The sequence below is a fragment of the Micropterus salmoides genome, unplaced genomic scaffold, assembly GCF_014851395.1.
Source record: "Micropterus salmoides isolate LMB-PRFRI ecotype aquatic unplaced genomic scaffold, ASM1485139v1 Ms_hic_scaffold_15, whole genome shotgun sequence".
Classification (NCBI taxonomy): domain Eukaryota; kingdom Metazoa; phylum Chordata; class Actinopteri; order Centrarchiformes; family Centrarchidae; genus Micropterus; species Micropterus salmoides.
In genome coordinates this window covers 15,411,013-15,426,528 of record NW_024040596.1, presented here as the reverse complement: position 1 = coordinate 15,426,528, position 15,516 = coordinate 15,411,013, and the positions used below count along the sequence as shown (strand labels likewise).

Below are 15,516 nucleotides of genomic sequence, written 5' to 3'. Positions count from 1 at the left end.
TTTATCTGCAATAACTGTCTCTACTCAGCCCCCGAATTCTATTATTATACATTGCAGTGAGAGCTGAACCTTTTTTTATTTTGGAACCAAAGTTGAAATATATCAGAATTTTACCCCAGATATGCTGTCCATGCCTTCTGCAGCACAGGACGTGGACATTTTATCTTTGCCAAATTTGACTGCAGTGTTAAAATGTATTTTAAGTAACAGTTATTCTGGTCAGGGTAGGCCTAGTAAAGTACCGGGGTGAAGTTTAATATTCAACATTCGTCGGTTTTTGCGCCTGTTCCCTTCAATAGCTCCGTGTCAAAATCTCCATTTCTCCCAGTTTTGGGATATATTGGAGAGCTAATTCAGGCAGAAGTTTCACAGTTGTGATCACCTCAAAATCACTTAAGATAACGATGCAGTCCAGAGCACAATGCACTGAATGTCTGTCAAATGCGCCTTTCACTGTAGGGGGAGTTAGGGACCGTCTGCAAATTGCAAAACATCCATTTCAATCTTTCAACATAAAAATCTCAAACCACTGCTAATATAACTAATAACCACCCTCAAACATTTCACACCTGTAAGTTTGTAAACAAACATGAAAATAAATAAATAAATAAATTCAATTCTTAATTATGCACATTACAAGTGAATAATTTAAATAGCTTGCTTATTTATGAATATACTGGCACCAAATCACCTCTCATCTGTCCTGCACATCCTTTCACAACTTTCACACCTGTTAGTTTCTGCAAAAAGCCCTTAGGGAATCCCTTAACACCAATATCAGGGACCCAAAGTCTGAAATATGTACTTTTTGGCAATATGGCAATATTCATAAATGAGCAAGCTATTGAAATTATTCACTTGTACTGTACATTATTAAGAATTTTATTTATTTATTTATTTTCATGTTTGTTTACAAACTTACAGGTGTGAAATGTTTGGGGGTGGTCACTAGTTATATTAGCAGTGGTGTGAGATTTTTATGTTGAAAAACAAAAAAGTTATTGAAGATTGAAATGGATGTGTTGCAATTTGCAGACGGTCCCTAACTCAGCCTGCAGTGACAGGCGCATGTGACAGACATTCAGTCGTGATTCAAATAAAGATTTTGACTTTATGTCCACAGGAAATCGAGAGCAACCCCACTGTGATCCCTGATGATGCCCAGGTATAGACGTCTCACATGATCTACTGGGAGTTTCAAGCGGGTGTTACTTAGGGCGCGTCCTCTCTCTTTACTTTCGATTTTTACTTCCTCATCCGAGGAGAAGTTTCGGAAGATCTGTGAGGTCGTGGGCGCGATAAAAAAAATAAAATACAAACACTAAATATATGAAAAACTAGTCTAAAATAGTACAGAGTAGCTACTTCGAGTATGTTGAAGTGGATGACACATCTGTTCAGTCCGACCTGCTGAAAACTCGTCTCCAAAGAGGTAACACCACAAAACACGTCTTTAAGGTAGAACTGGTTAAATGGGTGAATCGAGCAGACAAGACTGATCTAATCAAAGTTTTTGGCTCTTGGGTAAGATAAGATAAAATGAGATAAAACTCTATTATCCATGTCTGGTAGTGACTTTAAGTGTTAATCACGTGATGGGAAGTCAGGCTGTTGTGATTATGCTACTGTTCAAACACACACACACACATAAATGTACCATAACTATGTGCCAACCCTGTTGTAACATTTATACAAATAGGTTAAGAGCGAAAAAGAAACTTTACAAATGCAAAACAAAAGTTATTTGTGATTCATTTCACAAAGAAACCAGACATCTGAGTGAATCTATCTTGTATCTGGTTTTCAGCAAAGAAAATGGATTTCCAGACGCTGCTATTAACTGTAGGAAAAGCCCTGAGTAGGGATGAAGTAAAGGCCTTAGCATATCTTTGCACTGACCTGCTTGGCCGAAACCCAACCTCAGTGGAGTCGACCAGTGACCTCTTCTCTCGTCTGTCGGATCAAGACCACCTCTCTGCTGACCGACCACACCTGCTCACTGAGCTTCTGCGCATCATCCAACGCACCCGTCTGGTTAATGAGCTCCAGCTTCCTGGCCAAGCATCTAGCCTCATTTCTCCTTACAGGTGGTCTACCTACCTTTCACTGTTTATAAGTAAATCATGAAGTAGGATTTAGGTCACAGAAAATACATTGCTAAATAGTGTCACATCTGTCTGACATGCAGCACCGGATCAGCGTTAGAGCCAAGTCAGAACTTATGAAATGGACCAGGTATGCCTGGGCTGGACGGAGTCTGGGAGTTGTCAAAGAAAAAATAAAAATCTTATTCAAGCTTATGAATTAGTAATTGTGATCTCGATTAAATAATATGTATGTGCGAATTGTTAAACTGAGAGCTACAATTACTAATTCAAAGGCACGGATTATTAAATTGTTAGCAAGAAGGACTAATTTGAGGGGACAGTTTGGTTAATCAAGGAAATACTAATTACATTGACTAAGTGATGTGTAGTTACAGCCTTATGTTACAAAGAAGTAGGGCTGCAACTAGAATAGAAAGCAGTTTATTGTCCCCACGGGGTAATTTGTCTTGGGCACAGTGGTACAGTCTATTGCTTCATAACACAAACATGTACTAAATAAACCAGCATGAAATCAACATGAAATCAGCATAAAATCAACCTAACACTCGTCTGCATTTTCATTTGCAGATGATTTACTTGATGAATTGATTTGAATAGTTTGGTGCATGCAATGTCTGAAAATGTTTTTAAAAATGCCCATCACAATTTCCCACACTCCAAGGTGACTACAAATTTATTCTTTTTTGTTCAAGCAACAGTCCAAAACACAAAGATACTAAGTGTTCTTTCACAACAGACAAATATTCACATTTGAAAAACTGGAATCCACAGATTTGTGGCGGCGTTTTGCTAAAAATATCACTTTAACAATTAAACAATTATCCAAATTGTTGTTGATTAAAGTCGGATCAATGTAGTGTTTTAGCTCCACATACAATGGAAAAAGATCCCAATCAGAGGCACTCAGTAAGGTGTATACATTTTTGACTGAAAAAGTAAAAAAGGGCATTGACATAGGATCAGTAATCACTGGGTTTAGGGATCACAATCTGTATGAGGGGAGAAAGAGTGGTGCATTGCCATAGGAAAATACATCCAGTGACCTCAGAATAGTGACAGTGAAGCATCAGGCCTCCTCTGACAAGACTGTTTTTACTTTGTTTTAATTGTTTTTTTTCTGTAATGCCAGGAAGTTGCTCTACAACTTGTCTGAGGAGATTACAACGGATGACCTGAAAGATGTGAAGTTCTTGTTGAACTCACAGCTTCCCCGCAGAAAACTGGAAGAAAATGTTGTGAGTGTCGGTGTTTGAGAAGAGAGACCTGCAACGTCATAACATGTTGAATGTATCAGAATAAAAATAGATTTTGAAATCATTGATGAAGATAATTATATCTGACGGACACTTAAATTTGAATTATGCTCCTGCTTTAAAGTATGCATTGCATCACCTTATGGGAAAAATCAAGGGTAACTGTAAGTTTTCTTCACTTTTCAGCCTACACTTGAAGTCTTCCTGGAGATGGAGCACATGGACCTCATCAGTGACACTAATCTAAATTTACTGGAGACCATTTTTGAGAAAGTCTGTCCTGTGTTGAAACAAAAGATCAACCAGTTTAAAGCATGGCAGGGTAAGCCACTGAAAATTCTCTTTGCAATAACGACAAATGTAGGAATACGGACACAAAAGCAGCGAGACAGCAGATTTAGTTTCAAACAGTCTACTTACTGGAAGAGCAGGAACAGGAGGGAAATGGGCAGACAGACAGTGGTGAGGAGGGAAACTGAAGGGCCTCCAGGAAGTCACTAAAGGGGACATTGCATTGACTTACATTAATCTCCTGCAGATTTACGCTCACCTTAACCATAGACACAACATGCTTAGCTCTGACTCTTAAACAAAGTCTTAACCCTCAAAATATAATAATTTACATTGCGGTGACTTGCGTTTTGTCACTTGAAAGGCAGTTGAGTCCCCACAATGTGATTGTGTGATCGGATTTATGTACACAAGCAAACACACATCCAAACACACATCCACATATACATACATAGATACTGTGGAGGCGGGGGAAGCAGGGACTGAGCCAGAGGTTGAAACAGGTGAGGATGATGATGCTGTAAAAGTTTATCTCTCCTGCTACATATAATTAAGATTTCACGTTCATCTAATAGTTATGTTGTATTGAATCTGTCTGTAAATCAGATTACTGTTGATTTACTTTTGTCATTTTTATCCACAGTACGTCACACTGGCCCTATAGCTCAAGAAACAGGTCGACCACGGTCCGCGTCTTGCACTTTTGAACTAAGCCAGGTACTTGCCTGCAGTGCAAGATTTTTTTATCATGATGTTATGGTCACAGCTCTGCAGTGTCATGCACCACGCTACTGACTCTTTCAGCAATAGCCATTTACAGCAGTGTCTGTTTTGTCTGTGTTCTTCATCAGTTCCGTAAATCTTTAGAACCTGGGAGGTCTCTTTCATGTGAAAATCCAGGTAAATGGAGTTATAATAACATGTCTGTCTGTTTTGTGTATTTAGATGTAGAGAACTGGATACTTGCTTGTATCTCCATCACTTTCTTAATATGAAGGGTTTAACCCACTGTGTATGCATTTTAGTAAAATGTTGCTGCCTTAGTTTTCAGATAACTTTTGATGATGATGATGATGATGTTATGTCCTTAACCTAAATATTTAAATAGATTAACTGTAATGCACTTTGCCTTTATGATGGCAATCATTCTGTTGGAGTAGGTGTGAATTTCTTTTTTCCGATTGCCAATTTACTTATTGCAAATTAACTGTGAAAGTTCAAGTCCCCCCACTTAACTGTGTTTTTCTCATCATTATGAAATACTATGTTACAAAACAAACAAACAAACAAAACTTTGTGGGTGGGAATCCAACCAATCAATGCTACATTGATCCGTATGTAAATGCACTCGCATTGAACACATGTTGAAAATCCTAATCACCTTTTTCAGTCTCCTCTGAAGAATGGCGACCGTTGGCTGAGGTGAGAATCTGTCATTAAAACACAGTTAAGTGAATCACAAATAATAATAAAACTTTTCTTTGTGTCTTAAATTGTCTTCTCCTTTGTGTCCAATACAGTTCTCCATGAATTCTTACACCTCTGTGGGTGAGTCTTGCGTTCTGCTCGGTTGTTTTACATTTGAAACTTGATTAACTGCATTGCAGGGGATGGATTAATCTTCTTGTATCCTTTTCCTAGATTTTACAAATGTGTCGCGTGGTGGAGATGAATGTGAGGCCCTGTCACGTGGTAGCAATTTAAGCACTGAAACAAGCATCTGTGCCACCTCAAAAGGTCATTATAAGTATTTTTGAAATTATATGTCAATTATTCAAATATAACATTTGTCTCTGCATCTTTCCCTTAAATGTTTCCTCTTCCACACTACATTTCTCTGTCCGATAGTGAGTAGTGATGCTGTGAAAGTCTCAAGGTCTCAAGATAATGAGACTTCCTCTGAAAAGCAGACGTCTCAGACTACAAACACAGACAGTGAGGTGTGTGATTTACCTTTTCTCAACTTTACAAGTAGGCGTAAGTAAGGAATGAGGCCCTGCGTGTATTGACCAAAAGCTATTGTTTGAACGTGTAACTGGCAGAAAAAAATTTGTATTACACTGAATCCTGCCTAGCCTTCATTCATTCAATCTGGGTAACAGATTTTTCTCTGTAGGTTTTGGGAGCATATCCCATGACTGCAGCAAAGAGAGGTATCTGCTTGATAGTAAACAACCAAGACTTCTCTAAATCCAAACAAGGTCTGCTGGAGCGAATGGGGACTAAGGTTGATGAAGGTGACCTTATGTTTCATTCATTTTGGAAATCTCAAATGGAAAACTGGTACATGTTTTCTATCTCTGCTCTGTCTGTATGTGGCCACATTGTATTGTATATATGTATTTACATTCATCTGTGCGCCTTCCAGATTGCCTGCGCAAAGTGTTTCAGTGGCTTGGCTTTGAGGTAGTGATAGAGCGGGACTGTGAGAGGGACAAGATGCTGTCCGTGTTGCGGGAGCTCGGCAGGAGAGACCACAGTCAGATGGACTGCCTGGTATGCTGCGTTCTCAGCCACGGCCAGGAGGGAAGCGTGTATGGCGTGGATGGCCTCACCGTCCAGATTAAGGAGCTGATGGAACCTGTCAATGGATTAAATTGCTCCTCTTTAGCAGAAAAACCCAAGCTGTTTTTCATCCAGGCTTGCCAGGGCTCCAACGAGCAGAAGGCTGTCTACATCGAGACTGATGGCTCCGCACGCAGTCTTGTTTACAGCGATGCCATTAAAGCTAAACACTCCATCCCATCTGATGCAGACTTCTTGCTGGGAATGGCCACCGTTCCTTCTTTTGTCTCATTCAGAGAGAGGAAAAATGGCACGTGGTTTATTCAGTCATTGTGCCAAAACCTTGTCCAGATGGTGCCCAGGTAAGTGAAACAAAAAATGTTTTTTTTAGTGGTGGAATGTTACTAGGTATGTTTACTCAAGCACAGTTTTGAGCTACTGAGTATTAGTTGAGTATCTCCATTTTATGCTACTTTATACTTCTACTCCACTTAATTTAACTATTTTACTTCTCAGATTTTACATGCAAAACAAAACATACGATTGTTTTTTAAAATATGATACATTTTTACAGATTTAACCCAAAAATCAAATAATATAATGATAATCTGTACACTGATACTTTATGAGTATGTTTACATTTGATACTTCAAGTACATTTTGTTGCTAATGGAGTATATTTATTGTAAATGATTTGAAAACTTCTTCCAACTCTAATTTTACTTACTGCAGTGATTTGTGGTGGTTTGAAATTGTAGAATAACTAATAATACATGGCTTTCGAAGTATTTTAGTTCACTTTCTCACAGTATCTTTCGTTTTTCCCAGTGGCTTTGACCTTGTGTCTATCCTGACAAAAGTGAATGCAGATGTTAGCCAGAAGACGGATTTTACCTGTTCAAAAAAGCAGATGCCTCAACCAGCCTTCTCACTCAGGAAAAAAGTGGTCTTTCCGGTCCCCAAAGTCTCTGCTCCCTGCCTGTCACACTGTCAGCAGTAATGCCTGTGCTGCCGGGTGATCCCTGAGACACAAGTGGTTTTGTCTTACATCGGCTGTTTACGATGTCTGCCTGGGACAGTTTTTACAGTATTTTCTTAACAACGATTGAGCCAGCTCCATTTGCTGATGACGACCATGAGGTGTGGTTAAAAGCTTGTAAGTGGAGATGATTTTGTCATACACCAGCTTCAACTCCCTTCCTCCATTTCTGCATTACCCAAATTAATTACATGATTTATAATGTTGAATTTGTATGAGCTCATTTTTACACATTGATCAACAAGCAAAATGACAATAAAACAAGCAATTTGAAGGTGTCCCCTTCGACTCTGAGACTGTGTGATGGGCATATATCACAATTTTCTAACATTTATACTTTTTTAGACTGCATTTTGAAAAAATACAACACAAAATATAAACACAGAAAAACAGAAAACAAGCTCCCTCGCTAATTCCTCACAAGGTAAGAGCTGCACTATGGTGACTACAGTATACAGATATCCAAACACATACACCTGCTCATACATGTGCATCCACAAATTTTATAAAAGGTGTTTATCACCAAAAAAAACCCCAAAACATGTAAGCCACGTCAGACCAAATTTCAACATTTTCTGCCTTTGATCTATGTTTCTTGCTACCCCGTTTCGGTATAAATTATATCCAACCATGAAAGTAACCTGTCTTAGGACAGTTAAATATACAGCCCTGCAATTAAAGTTGTTGTTTTACATCAGTATGAGGCTGATGCTTTACTACTACTGCCTTATTTAAGTAAATGTTATTAAGTACCTCTTACCATTTAAATAAGTACTAAAACAATTGTTTTTGGAGAGAATGTACTTTACAGTTTTTCTCAGTCACTTTAGTAAATTTCGGAGATCAGAATTGAAATTCTCAAAACTACTTGCAAACTACATGGACAACTGTCTGCTGTTTCCTACATTATCAACTGCGTATGTCATGTTGATCACAATATATTATACCTGTTCTCTATTGATGTATTGATGTTTTTCATGTTTACATTTCTAATTTTCTAATTTGTTCTGTAAAAAAAAAGTCTTGTCTGTTGACTGTAAAACAGTTCTGTCTTTTTCTTATCTGCATCCATACTGAAAAAGTGCAGCCGTGTGCATTTTAACAGTTTTTCTCAGTTGCTTTGGAACATTTCTCAAATCATCATTAACATTTGCTAAAAAATAAGTGCATTTCTCGAAACAGACTGTACAAACAGCACTGCACAGTGGATTACCTGCAAAGGCCCCTAACTTGCTCAAAATCCTTAATCCATTTCTGAAAAGTAAACATTTAGTTCAGTGAACATGTCAGTGCCATCAGAATGACAAGTAGTCTACTTGTGTTATTTACAGAAAGTAAAATTGTCTAGTCATGTTGTCATGTTGTCAGTGTAAAAGTAGGACTCTGTAAGCATTTTCTGATGTAAACTACGGCTAAGATTTGGATGACAATGATTAAAATGCATGTTCACTGACCTAAATATTTACTTTTGAGAGCGATATAAGGATTATAAGCAAGTTATGGGCTTCATTGTGCAGCGCTGTTTGTACGATCTTTGGAGAAATGCAGATATTGTTTTGCAAATGTTAAGGATGATTAGATAAATGGACCAAAGAGACTGGGAAAAACTGTAATCTAGTACCATTTCACAGATGTGGCCGACACTTGGACACCATCACCAGTAGGAGGCGGTGAACAGTTTAGCTCCACGCGCTGGCATCAGGCGACCCGCTGCTGACCTGGATGTTGATTCGATGTTATGTTCGGTCAAGAGCTATTAGCATTTTAAGGCCAGTACATAACATAACTAGATGCCGGCAAAAATATCTGAAAGCGGTGTCTGAGGTTTTGCATTTACCAGCAAGATTATCTTTAATCGGCCCGCAAACGACAGCAAATTGTAAACATGTCTCAAGAGGGATATCAATCACCAGCAGTGAAATCCACCGCCGACACGAGGTTATTTGTTTTATTTCAAATTAAATGGTGTTTAACGTTTGCAAACGAAAACACGTCTAACTTACAGGTGCAGGTAACATTAACGCTGTAACGCGAAGTGTTAACATGACACGTTTATCTAACCTAGTTATGAGAAAAAAAATCAACGTTGTAAAGTTTCTCAAATGAAGCTCAACGTGAATTTCAGAGAACTGAAACGGTAGAAAATGATCTAATTTGCTAGCTTTTGTTTTGAGATGAAGTGATGTCTCGTTATTTTTCGATAGTTAACGTTAGCTTAACTGTTGACTTGGTACTTTTTGTTGAACTGTCTCTTAATGCTGTTATGGTTTATCAGCCTTTTGAATTTAGAGTTGTAATATTTAACCCTCGGAAGGGAACCTGCAGATAAGCCCCTGTTAGAAGCAGAGAAAATGTAATGTTACTGTTAATTGAATGACAACAGCAATAACAGCATTAACGTCAGTGAGCTAACTTGCTGTCACCCTGATTAGCTTAGCTGGCTAACGTACAGTATTTTATCTTTGATAGACTCAACTGCTTGTTCATTTGTGTCGCACCCTTAAATGCAATTCTCGAGTTAAATGCGCGGAATAATAAGTCTCTTCCATGTCTTGTTTATGTCAGATCCCTGTTAAGCAGAATAGCAAGTGGCATTACGTTACAATGTTAGCTTTAGTCTGTCAGCTAGGCAAAGTTAAAGTTGTCACTCACTGAGAGAGACTGCAGCAATATAACTGATATCAAAGAAGTATATATGATTATTTATTTATATTCATGTACAGCTGGCTGTATAATATACATTTGTGCTGCTTGGTGTAGGAAAACATGATTACTGTGATATCTCATATGTACCTTTTGATTTTTGGAAACTACCATGTTGTTACCAGCTAACGTTAATTCTCACACCAACAACAACACTTCAATGTATTTACTGCCTTTGTTATTGTCTTTGCGGGTTAACAAGCACATACACATTTTTCAATGTGCAACAACACCACAGAGATCTCTATTAACGTCAGCTTTATTGTGTGTGCACAGTGGAAATCTGCAAGTGCAGTGGCATTTCTGTGGTTGGTAAAGTGAAAGGCTCACATTTCATATGCAGTTTAATATAACTGAATGGTGGTTGCAGATTTTCTGATTTGTAGTAATAGCCTGTATAAGAGAAACATTCAATCAAATAAGATTATGCTTCAGAGATCAAAGAACCACACACAGTGCTACAGAAAGTATATGTAAAACTGTTCTTGCCAGCTCCTTCAATGTTTTGTTTTTTAATGCTTATACTTCACATGGCATCCCTATTTTAACATTAGAGTACTATAACGTGTGGAACATTTCCCCAAGTTTGCTTACAGACATACTGTACACAAAAAAGTATAATTAGCAGTGAGCTTTTGTCAGTTTCCCATTAAGGCAGCCTTGAGTCCTTGCAAAACACTTATCATGTCTGTGAAAGAAACTGAGAAACATTGAGAACTGTCAGAACAGAAGATATGCCGCCTAGACATTTAACTGACCAGTAAACTAAAAAGCTCTATACAGTATAGTGCAGGTACAACCGTACAACATATTATCTTTTGTAAATCATAACCTTTGTTGAGGCTTTCAAATAAGAATTGAGTCAACTTTAGTTATTTTTGAGGCTGTGTTTATGGTCAGGTTTTTTGGACTGTATTTTATTAAAACACATTTGTTATGTACCTCAATTTACATGAAGATGGCCCTATCCAAATTCAGTTATAATTATTTATTTTTGGTCACGGAGTATATGTTGACAATAAATATACTTTTTTTTCCACAGGGTATTGTGACAGTTGCATTAGGTGGTAATGTTACAGGTGATCACTAGCTCTGACAGACATTAGTTTTTGTCAGTGAGTCCTTAATAAGAAGCTACTTATTGACCATTCAGTATCTTTGGATTCATATAAGGATCTATGAACACTGAGTATACAGGTTATAACCCTAATAGCTTTAGAATCCCCTATAAAAAGCTGAAGGAGTTGTTTTGGTGGTTTGTAAGTTTATGTGCTAATAAGCTGCCAATATCTGTTGGAAATATATAATATAAATACTCTTAAGAACTCTTGACATATCAGTTTTATTCTGCAGTAATGTTTCCCTGTTGTAAATTGCTTCCACCATTTGCATTCATTATTTCTGGTCTGTATTTGCAGCTCGGATGTATCCTGCAGCCATCTAATGGCAACAGCCCACCTAACATGGTCCTGATTAACTGTTTGTGCTTGTTTGTTTAACACACGCAGCTTGAATTCACATGAACCACAGAGGGCCAACCCCGGGAAGACACCTATACAAATCCTGCATGAATACGGCACCAGAAGTGGCAACCTTCCTGTGTATTTGATGGAGAAGGCTGAAGGAGAAGCTCACCAGCCCAGCTTCGTCTTCAGCGTGACAGTCGGAGATGTTAGCTGCATGGGTCAGTCGCAGTCCCCTGCTGTGTTGATAGCTGCTTGTCACTGGATGCGACCTTACATTTGAGTTTAAAATCATACGCTGATAATTCAGAAAGAGCACTCCAGCCTGCAACATATAATTTGTGACTGCAGTATACAGTGTAGGTCCAGAGAAGAGGATGACGAGCATTTGCAAAGCTGTCAGTGTTGAGGTGATGAGATATAATCCAGTCTTTATATTTGAACATCTTTCAGCCAGATTTTTCTCCAGAATTTTCTATATGTCCTTTCCAGTAGCCTCCAGACATAACATGTACTTTCTGGGATACAAAACACCTTGAGGGCTTCCGGAATTTAAAGCAGAAATTCCAATCAGGCATATTTATTTTCTTGCCATTATGGGCCATTTTTTCCATCTGACTCTAAAATAAGTTTTTTAATAGTAGTAGTGATGTTACATAGTCCGTTGTATTTTGTTTCAGGTCAAGGTCCCAGTAAAAAGGCTGCTAAACACCAGGCTGCAGAGGCTGCCCTGAATATTCTGCAGATAGATGCTGGAACAGTGTGAGTAGAGCTGAAATTATTATTTAAATAAAATTGGCAAGAATTATTATAATCAAGTAATTGCCAAAATGACAAAAATTTACGTTCTCAAATGCAGATACTTGTCTTCTATGATAGTAAACAGAATTTTTTGGGCGTTTAGACTTTTTGGTCGGACGAAAAAAACAATTTGAATTATGAGCTTGTGCTTTGGTGAAGTATAATGGCCATTTTTAACTATTTTTACTTTACTATTAGTCGATAATTAAAATAATTGTTATCTGCAGCCCTAAGTTGAGTTTGTCTAGCGTTAGCCTTTTTAGCAACAGTGTTTGCAATACATACCATCAAAGTGCTGTACGGACAGCCTGCGGTGAGAGTTGATCTGTCACAGCTGTGGTAACTGTTTTGATGTAATTCCCAACAGGAACATTCCTGTGAAGTCTGAGAGTAACGGTGTTGTGGCAGAAACAAACAACCATCCCAACTCAGTGGGGATACTGCAGGTGTGTAAATCACAATTATATATGAGCAAGTTTCTGTGTATATTTATTTAAAGATGTTTCGCCCCTAACTTGGGTATAAAAGATATATGTTAGATGTTTTTTCTTGCCGAGATTAAAAACTGTGTCTGCTTACTAAACTAGGCAAATGGCATGCAACAATGCCAATATGTGCTGTATTATATGCATTCAAATATTCTGAAATAAAATACTACCTCTGTTTTTTTCTCTGTCCTCATTATTTTCTCTTATTTGGCCTTTCATTTCAGGAGTTAGCGTTGCAGAGAGGATGGCGTCTTCCCGAATACACAGTGTTAATGGAGGCTGGTCCGCCACACAAAAGAGAATTCACTGTTACCTGTCGAATGGAGTCGCTGTCAGAGAAGGGTACGGGTGTTTTTTAAGCCATTCGTGTAAAGTCTTTTAAAGTGACTGCAATTTCACATTTTTCTTCCTGTTCTTAATCTGTGTCTTGTGTTTTGACAGCTGTAGGGAATTCAAAAAAGGCAGCAAAAAAGGCAGCTGCAGAGAAAATAGTGGCAAAGCTTCAAAGTCTATCAGGCTGTTCTGAAATCACATGGGTATGTCAAATATTTATCACCTTTGCAAAGTGACCACTGGAGGCTGCTGCAACGTTTCTGAGTTAAAAGCCTTTTGTGTTCCATTTTATTTGACATGCATTACCTTGTTTAGACTCCTCAACCAAGTGTCCGATTTGAGAACTTAAGGAACTCATCAGCGGAGAAGATGTCTTTACTGAGGAGAAACCCGCTGAGTATTCCCAACACAGATTATATTCAGATGATGTTGGAGCTGTCCAAGGAGCAGGGCTTTGAGGTCACATACTTTGACATTGGTAAGGAAACACACACCTGCTAAGAGACAGGCTGCTTCCCATTCAGCCAGCTTGGCTCCTCACTTCTCTAATTCTTCTAACGAAAATACCTGATGCCTTATGACCACAGCTCCAAAACTGATTATAGATCTGTTGCATTATGATAGGAAAAAACACCAATTGACAATTAAAATTAGTTTGTCACTGAAAAGACAAAATGGATGTGAGGAAATAATAAAACCAGCTATGAGTATAAGCTCAACTACAATAGTTTTTAAAAGGCTGCAGGTACAGTAAGTCTGTCCTTTTCAGCCCCAGACTGACATTATATAGGACTAATGATAAGTTGTGCAGAACAAATATTCGGATAGGCTATGTCATTTTTCCTGAATGACCCGAGATGCACTTGGAACAGAGCAAAAAATAAAGAAAGTCGCTTGTTGTAGTGTGCTTTTATGATTCGCTGGGGATGAAATAATAGTCTTCCTTTGTAGAGCAATTTTGATGAACGATCGCCTTGACAAATACATTATTTTTCCTATCACCCCCTTTTTTGCCAGTAGAATAAATTTAATGTGAAGCAGTGGCAGTAGGAAATGTTCGCATTGCTTTGAGTAGTGACTTCTTACAGCTCTGAACAGTAAGGCTGATATCAATAAACTGAAATTACAAACGGTAATGCGTAGGTAGGCAATTTGACTGCTGTGCAGGAATGGCGCACTCTGCCACTAACAATGAAAACTGAGAGATGACAGATAATGGGTACTGCAGAAAAAAACATTAGTTTTAAAAAACAAGGCTTGATTTCATTTAAATTTAAATGGTAAGGATTACGCCTTTAAGGGATTGGAACATCCTCAGTGACAGCAGATCCCCATGGATTATCTGGGTTTAGCTGGAGGACGGGAGGAAGCGTAACTAGCTGAACGGAAAGCACCCAAACAAAACACTGTTATTCATTCTAACTGGTCAAGGTAATGCTGTGTGGCTGTATTTTGCAGACGAGCTGACGGTGAATGGCCAGTACCAGTGCCTGGCTGAGCTGTCCACCTCCCCGGTCACTGTGTGCCACGGCACAGGCATTTCCTGTAGCAACGCGCACAACGACGCAGCACATAGCGCCCTCCAGTACATCAAGATCATGGCCTCCATCAAGTAAAACCACAGGAAATATTTCTTTCACCAATATTGTCACACATAAAAGCCGATGTCCAGTCATGATGAAGCCGTAGATCGTTCTTCCCACTAGTCTTCCTTCCCATGGACAGTATGAGGTCATGGTATATATTTTTAATTATGTATATCACAAAGCAGAACCACAAAGACACACCATCTCAATATTAAGAATCATCTTCTGGTTGTATGTTTTTTGTCACGTTTTACTTGAGATGTCCAACATATTTAAGCAAATGTACATGTGTAAATGAAGGAGGAACAGTGAATATTATGACCTGTTTTACATGCATAATGTAATGTAATGTTTAAGCTGTCGGTGCTTTATTTGTCCAATCTTTTTGCTTCTTATTTTTAGTCGGAATGTTTTTAGGTTCCCTTTGACTTAATTTATTTTTTTATTCACCATAGTTTTCCCTTATTTGGCCCTATTGAGCTGTATGCTATTGACAGCCGATAGAAGATTTACTTTAAATTTACTGAAGAGATACTTGGCTTTCTTTTTAATTTTTATGAACAGAAGTCACCTGAAAATGAAAGTGATTTCAATAAGAGATTATTTTTGACTATTTATCTTTTCTCCTACAGTACTCTTCCATCTGTCAGTATGCAACTCAACTGTACAACCCCTGTTGTCTCTATCTGGTTGAATCTCAAAATAGATATAAAATAATAAGGAGGATATGCTATCCTACATTCCCATTCTGCTGGTCAGTTGACATTTTTGCAGTGTGCCTCATAGTACCATAGTGATATATTTAATGCCTTTACTGACTGGTGTCCTCTGCTGTATGAACTGAATCCTGGCAGAGAGTAGCAACATGTGTAAGAATCCAGAAAATAAACCCAAACACTGAATGTGAATGAGTGTTGGTTTCTGTTTCCAGTAGACCATACTGAGA

General features: G+C 38.2%; 2 protein-coding genes across 4 annotated transcripts; both read left to right on the top strand.

The window, feature by feature from the left end:
* The first annotated feature begins 1,047 nt into the window (after positions 1-1,047).
* Positions 1,048-7,490, top strand: casp10 (caspase 10, apoptosis-related cysteine peptidase). Of its 2 annotated transcripts, none has more exons than XM_038720547.1 (13): positions 1,048-1,165; positions 1,808-2,087; positions 3,238-3,343; positions 3,548-3,683; positions 4,296-4,369; positions 4,504-4,552; positions 5,043-5,074; positions 5,173-5,200; positions 5,294-5,389; positions 5,501-5,592; positions 5,769-5,889; positions 6,021-6,519; positions 6,986-7,490. In XM_038720547.1, the coding sequence occupies exons 2-13, from the start codon at positions 1,816-1,818 to the stop codon at positions 7,155-7,157; spliced, it is 1,677 nt and encodes a 558-aa protein (XP_038576475.1). In that variant the 5' UTR covers positions 1,048-1,165; positions 1,808-1,815; the 3' UTR covers positions 7,158-7,490. The 2 variants fall into 2 exon arrangements, with proteins under 2 accessions (XP_038576475.1, XP_038576474.1); XM_038720546.1 differs by lacking the exon at positions 1,048-1,165 and adding an exon at positions 1,194-1,432.
* Positions 7,491-8,917: 1,427 nt separating this feature from the next.
* Positions 8,918-15,478, top strand: prkra (protein kinase, interferon-inducible double stranded RNA dependent activator). Of its 2 annotated transcripts, none has more exons than XM_038720548.1 (8): positions 8,918-9,134; positions 11,408-11,583; positions 12,043-12,124; positions 12,531-12,609; positions 12,876-12,993; positions 13,093-13,187; positions 13,300-13,462; positions 14,443-15,478. In XM_038720548.1, the coding sequence occupies exons 1-8, from the start codon at positions 9,082-9,084 to the stop codon at positions 14,598-14,600; spliced, it is 924 nt and encodes a 307-aa protein (XP_038576476.1). In that variant the 5' UTR covers positions 8,918-9,081; the 3' UTR covers positions 14,601-15,478. The 2 variants fall into 2 exon arrangements, with proteins under 2 accessions (XP_038576476.1, XP_038576477.1); XM_038720549.1 differs by lacking the exon at positions 8,918-9,134 and adding an exon at positions 9,206-9,333.
* The last annotated feature ends 38 nt before the right edge of the window (positions 15,479-15,516 follow it).

What these genes read in the sequence shown, in the direction of transcription:
- prkra (XM_038720548.1), top strand. Translation starts at nt 9,082, where the DNA reads ATGTCTCAAGAGGGATATCAATCACCAGCAGTGAAATCCACCGCCGAC. An exon ending in AAATCCACCGCCGACACGAG is followed by an intron (nt 9,135 to 11,407) that starts GTTATTTGTTTT and finishes TAACACACGCAG; the next exon opens with CTTGAATTCACATGAACCAC. An exon ending in GGAGTCGCTGTCAGAGAAGG is followed by an intron (nt 12,994 to 13,092) that starts GTACGGGTGTTT and finishes GTGTTTTGACAG; the next exon opens with CTGTAGGGAATTCAAAAAAG.
- casp10 (XM_038720547.1), top strand. Translation starts at nt 1,816, where the DNA reads ATGGATTTCCAGACGCTGCTATTAACTGTAGGAAAAGCCCTGAGTAGG. An exon ending in CTACAAACACAGACAGTGAG is followed by an intron (nt 5,593 to 5,768) that starts GTGTGTGATTTA and finishes TTTTCTCTGTAG; the next exon opens with GTTTTGGGAGCATATCCCAT. An exon ending in GGGGACTAAGGTTGATGAAG is followed by an intron (nt 5,890 to 6,020) that starts GTGACCTTATGT and finishes TGCGCCTTCCAG; the next exon opens with ATTGCCTGCGCAAAGTGTTT.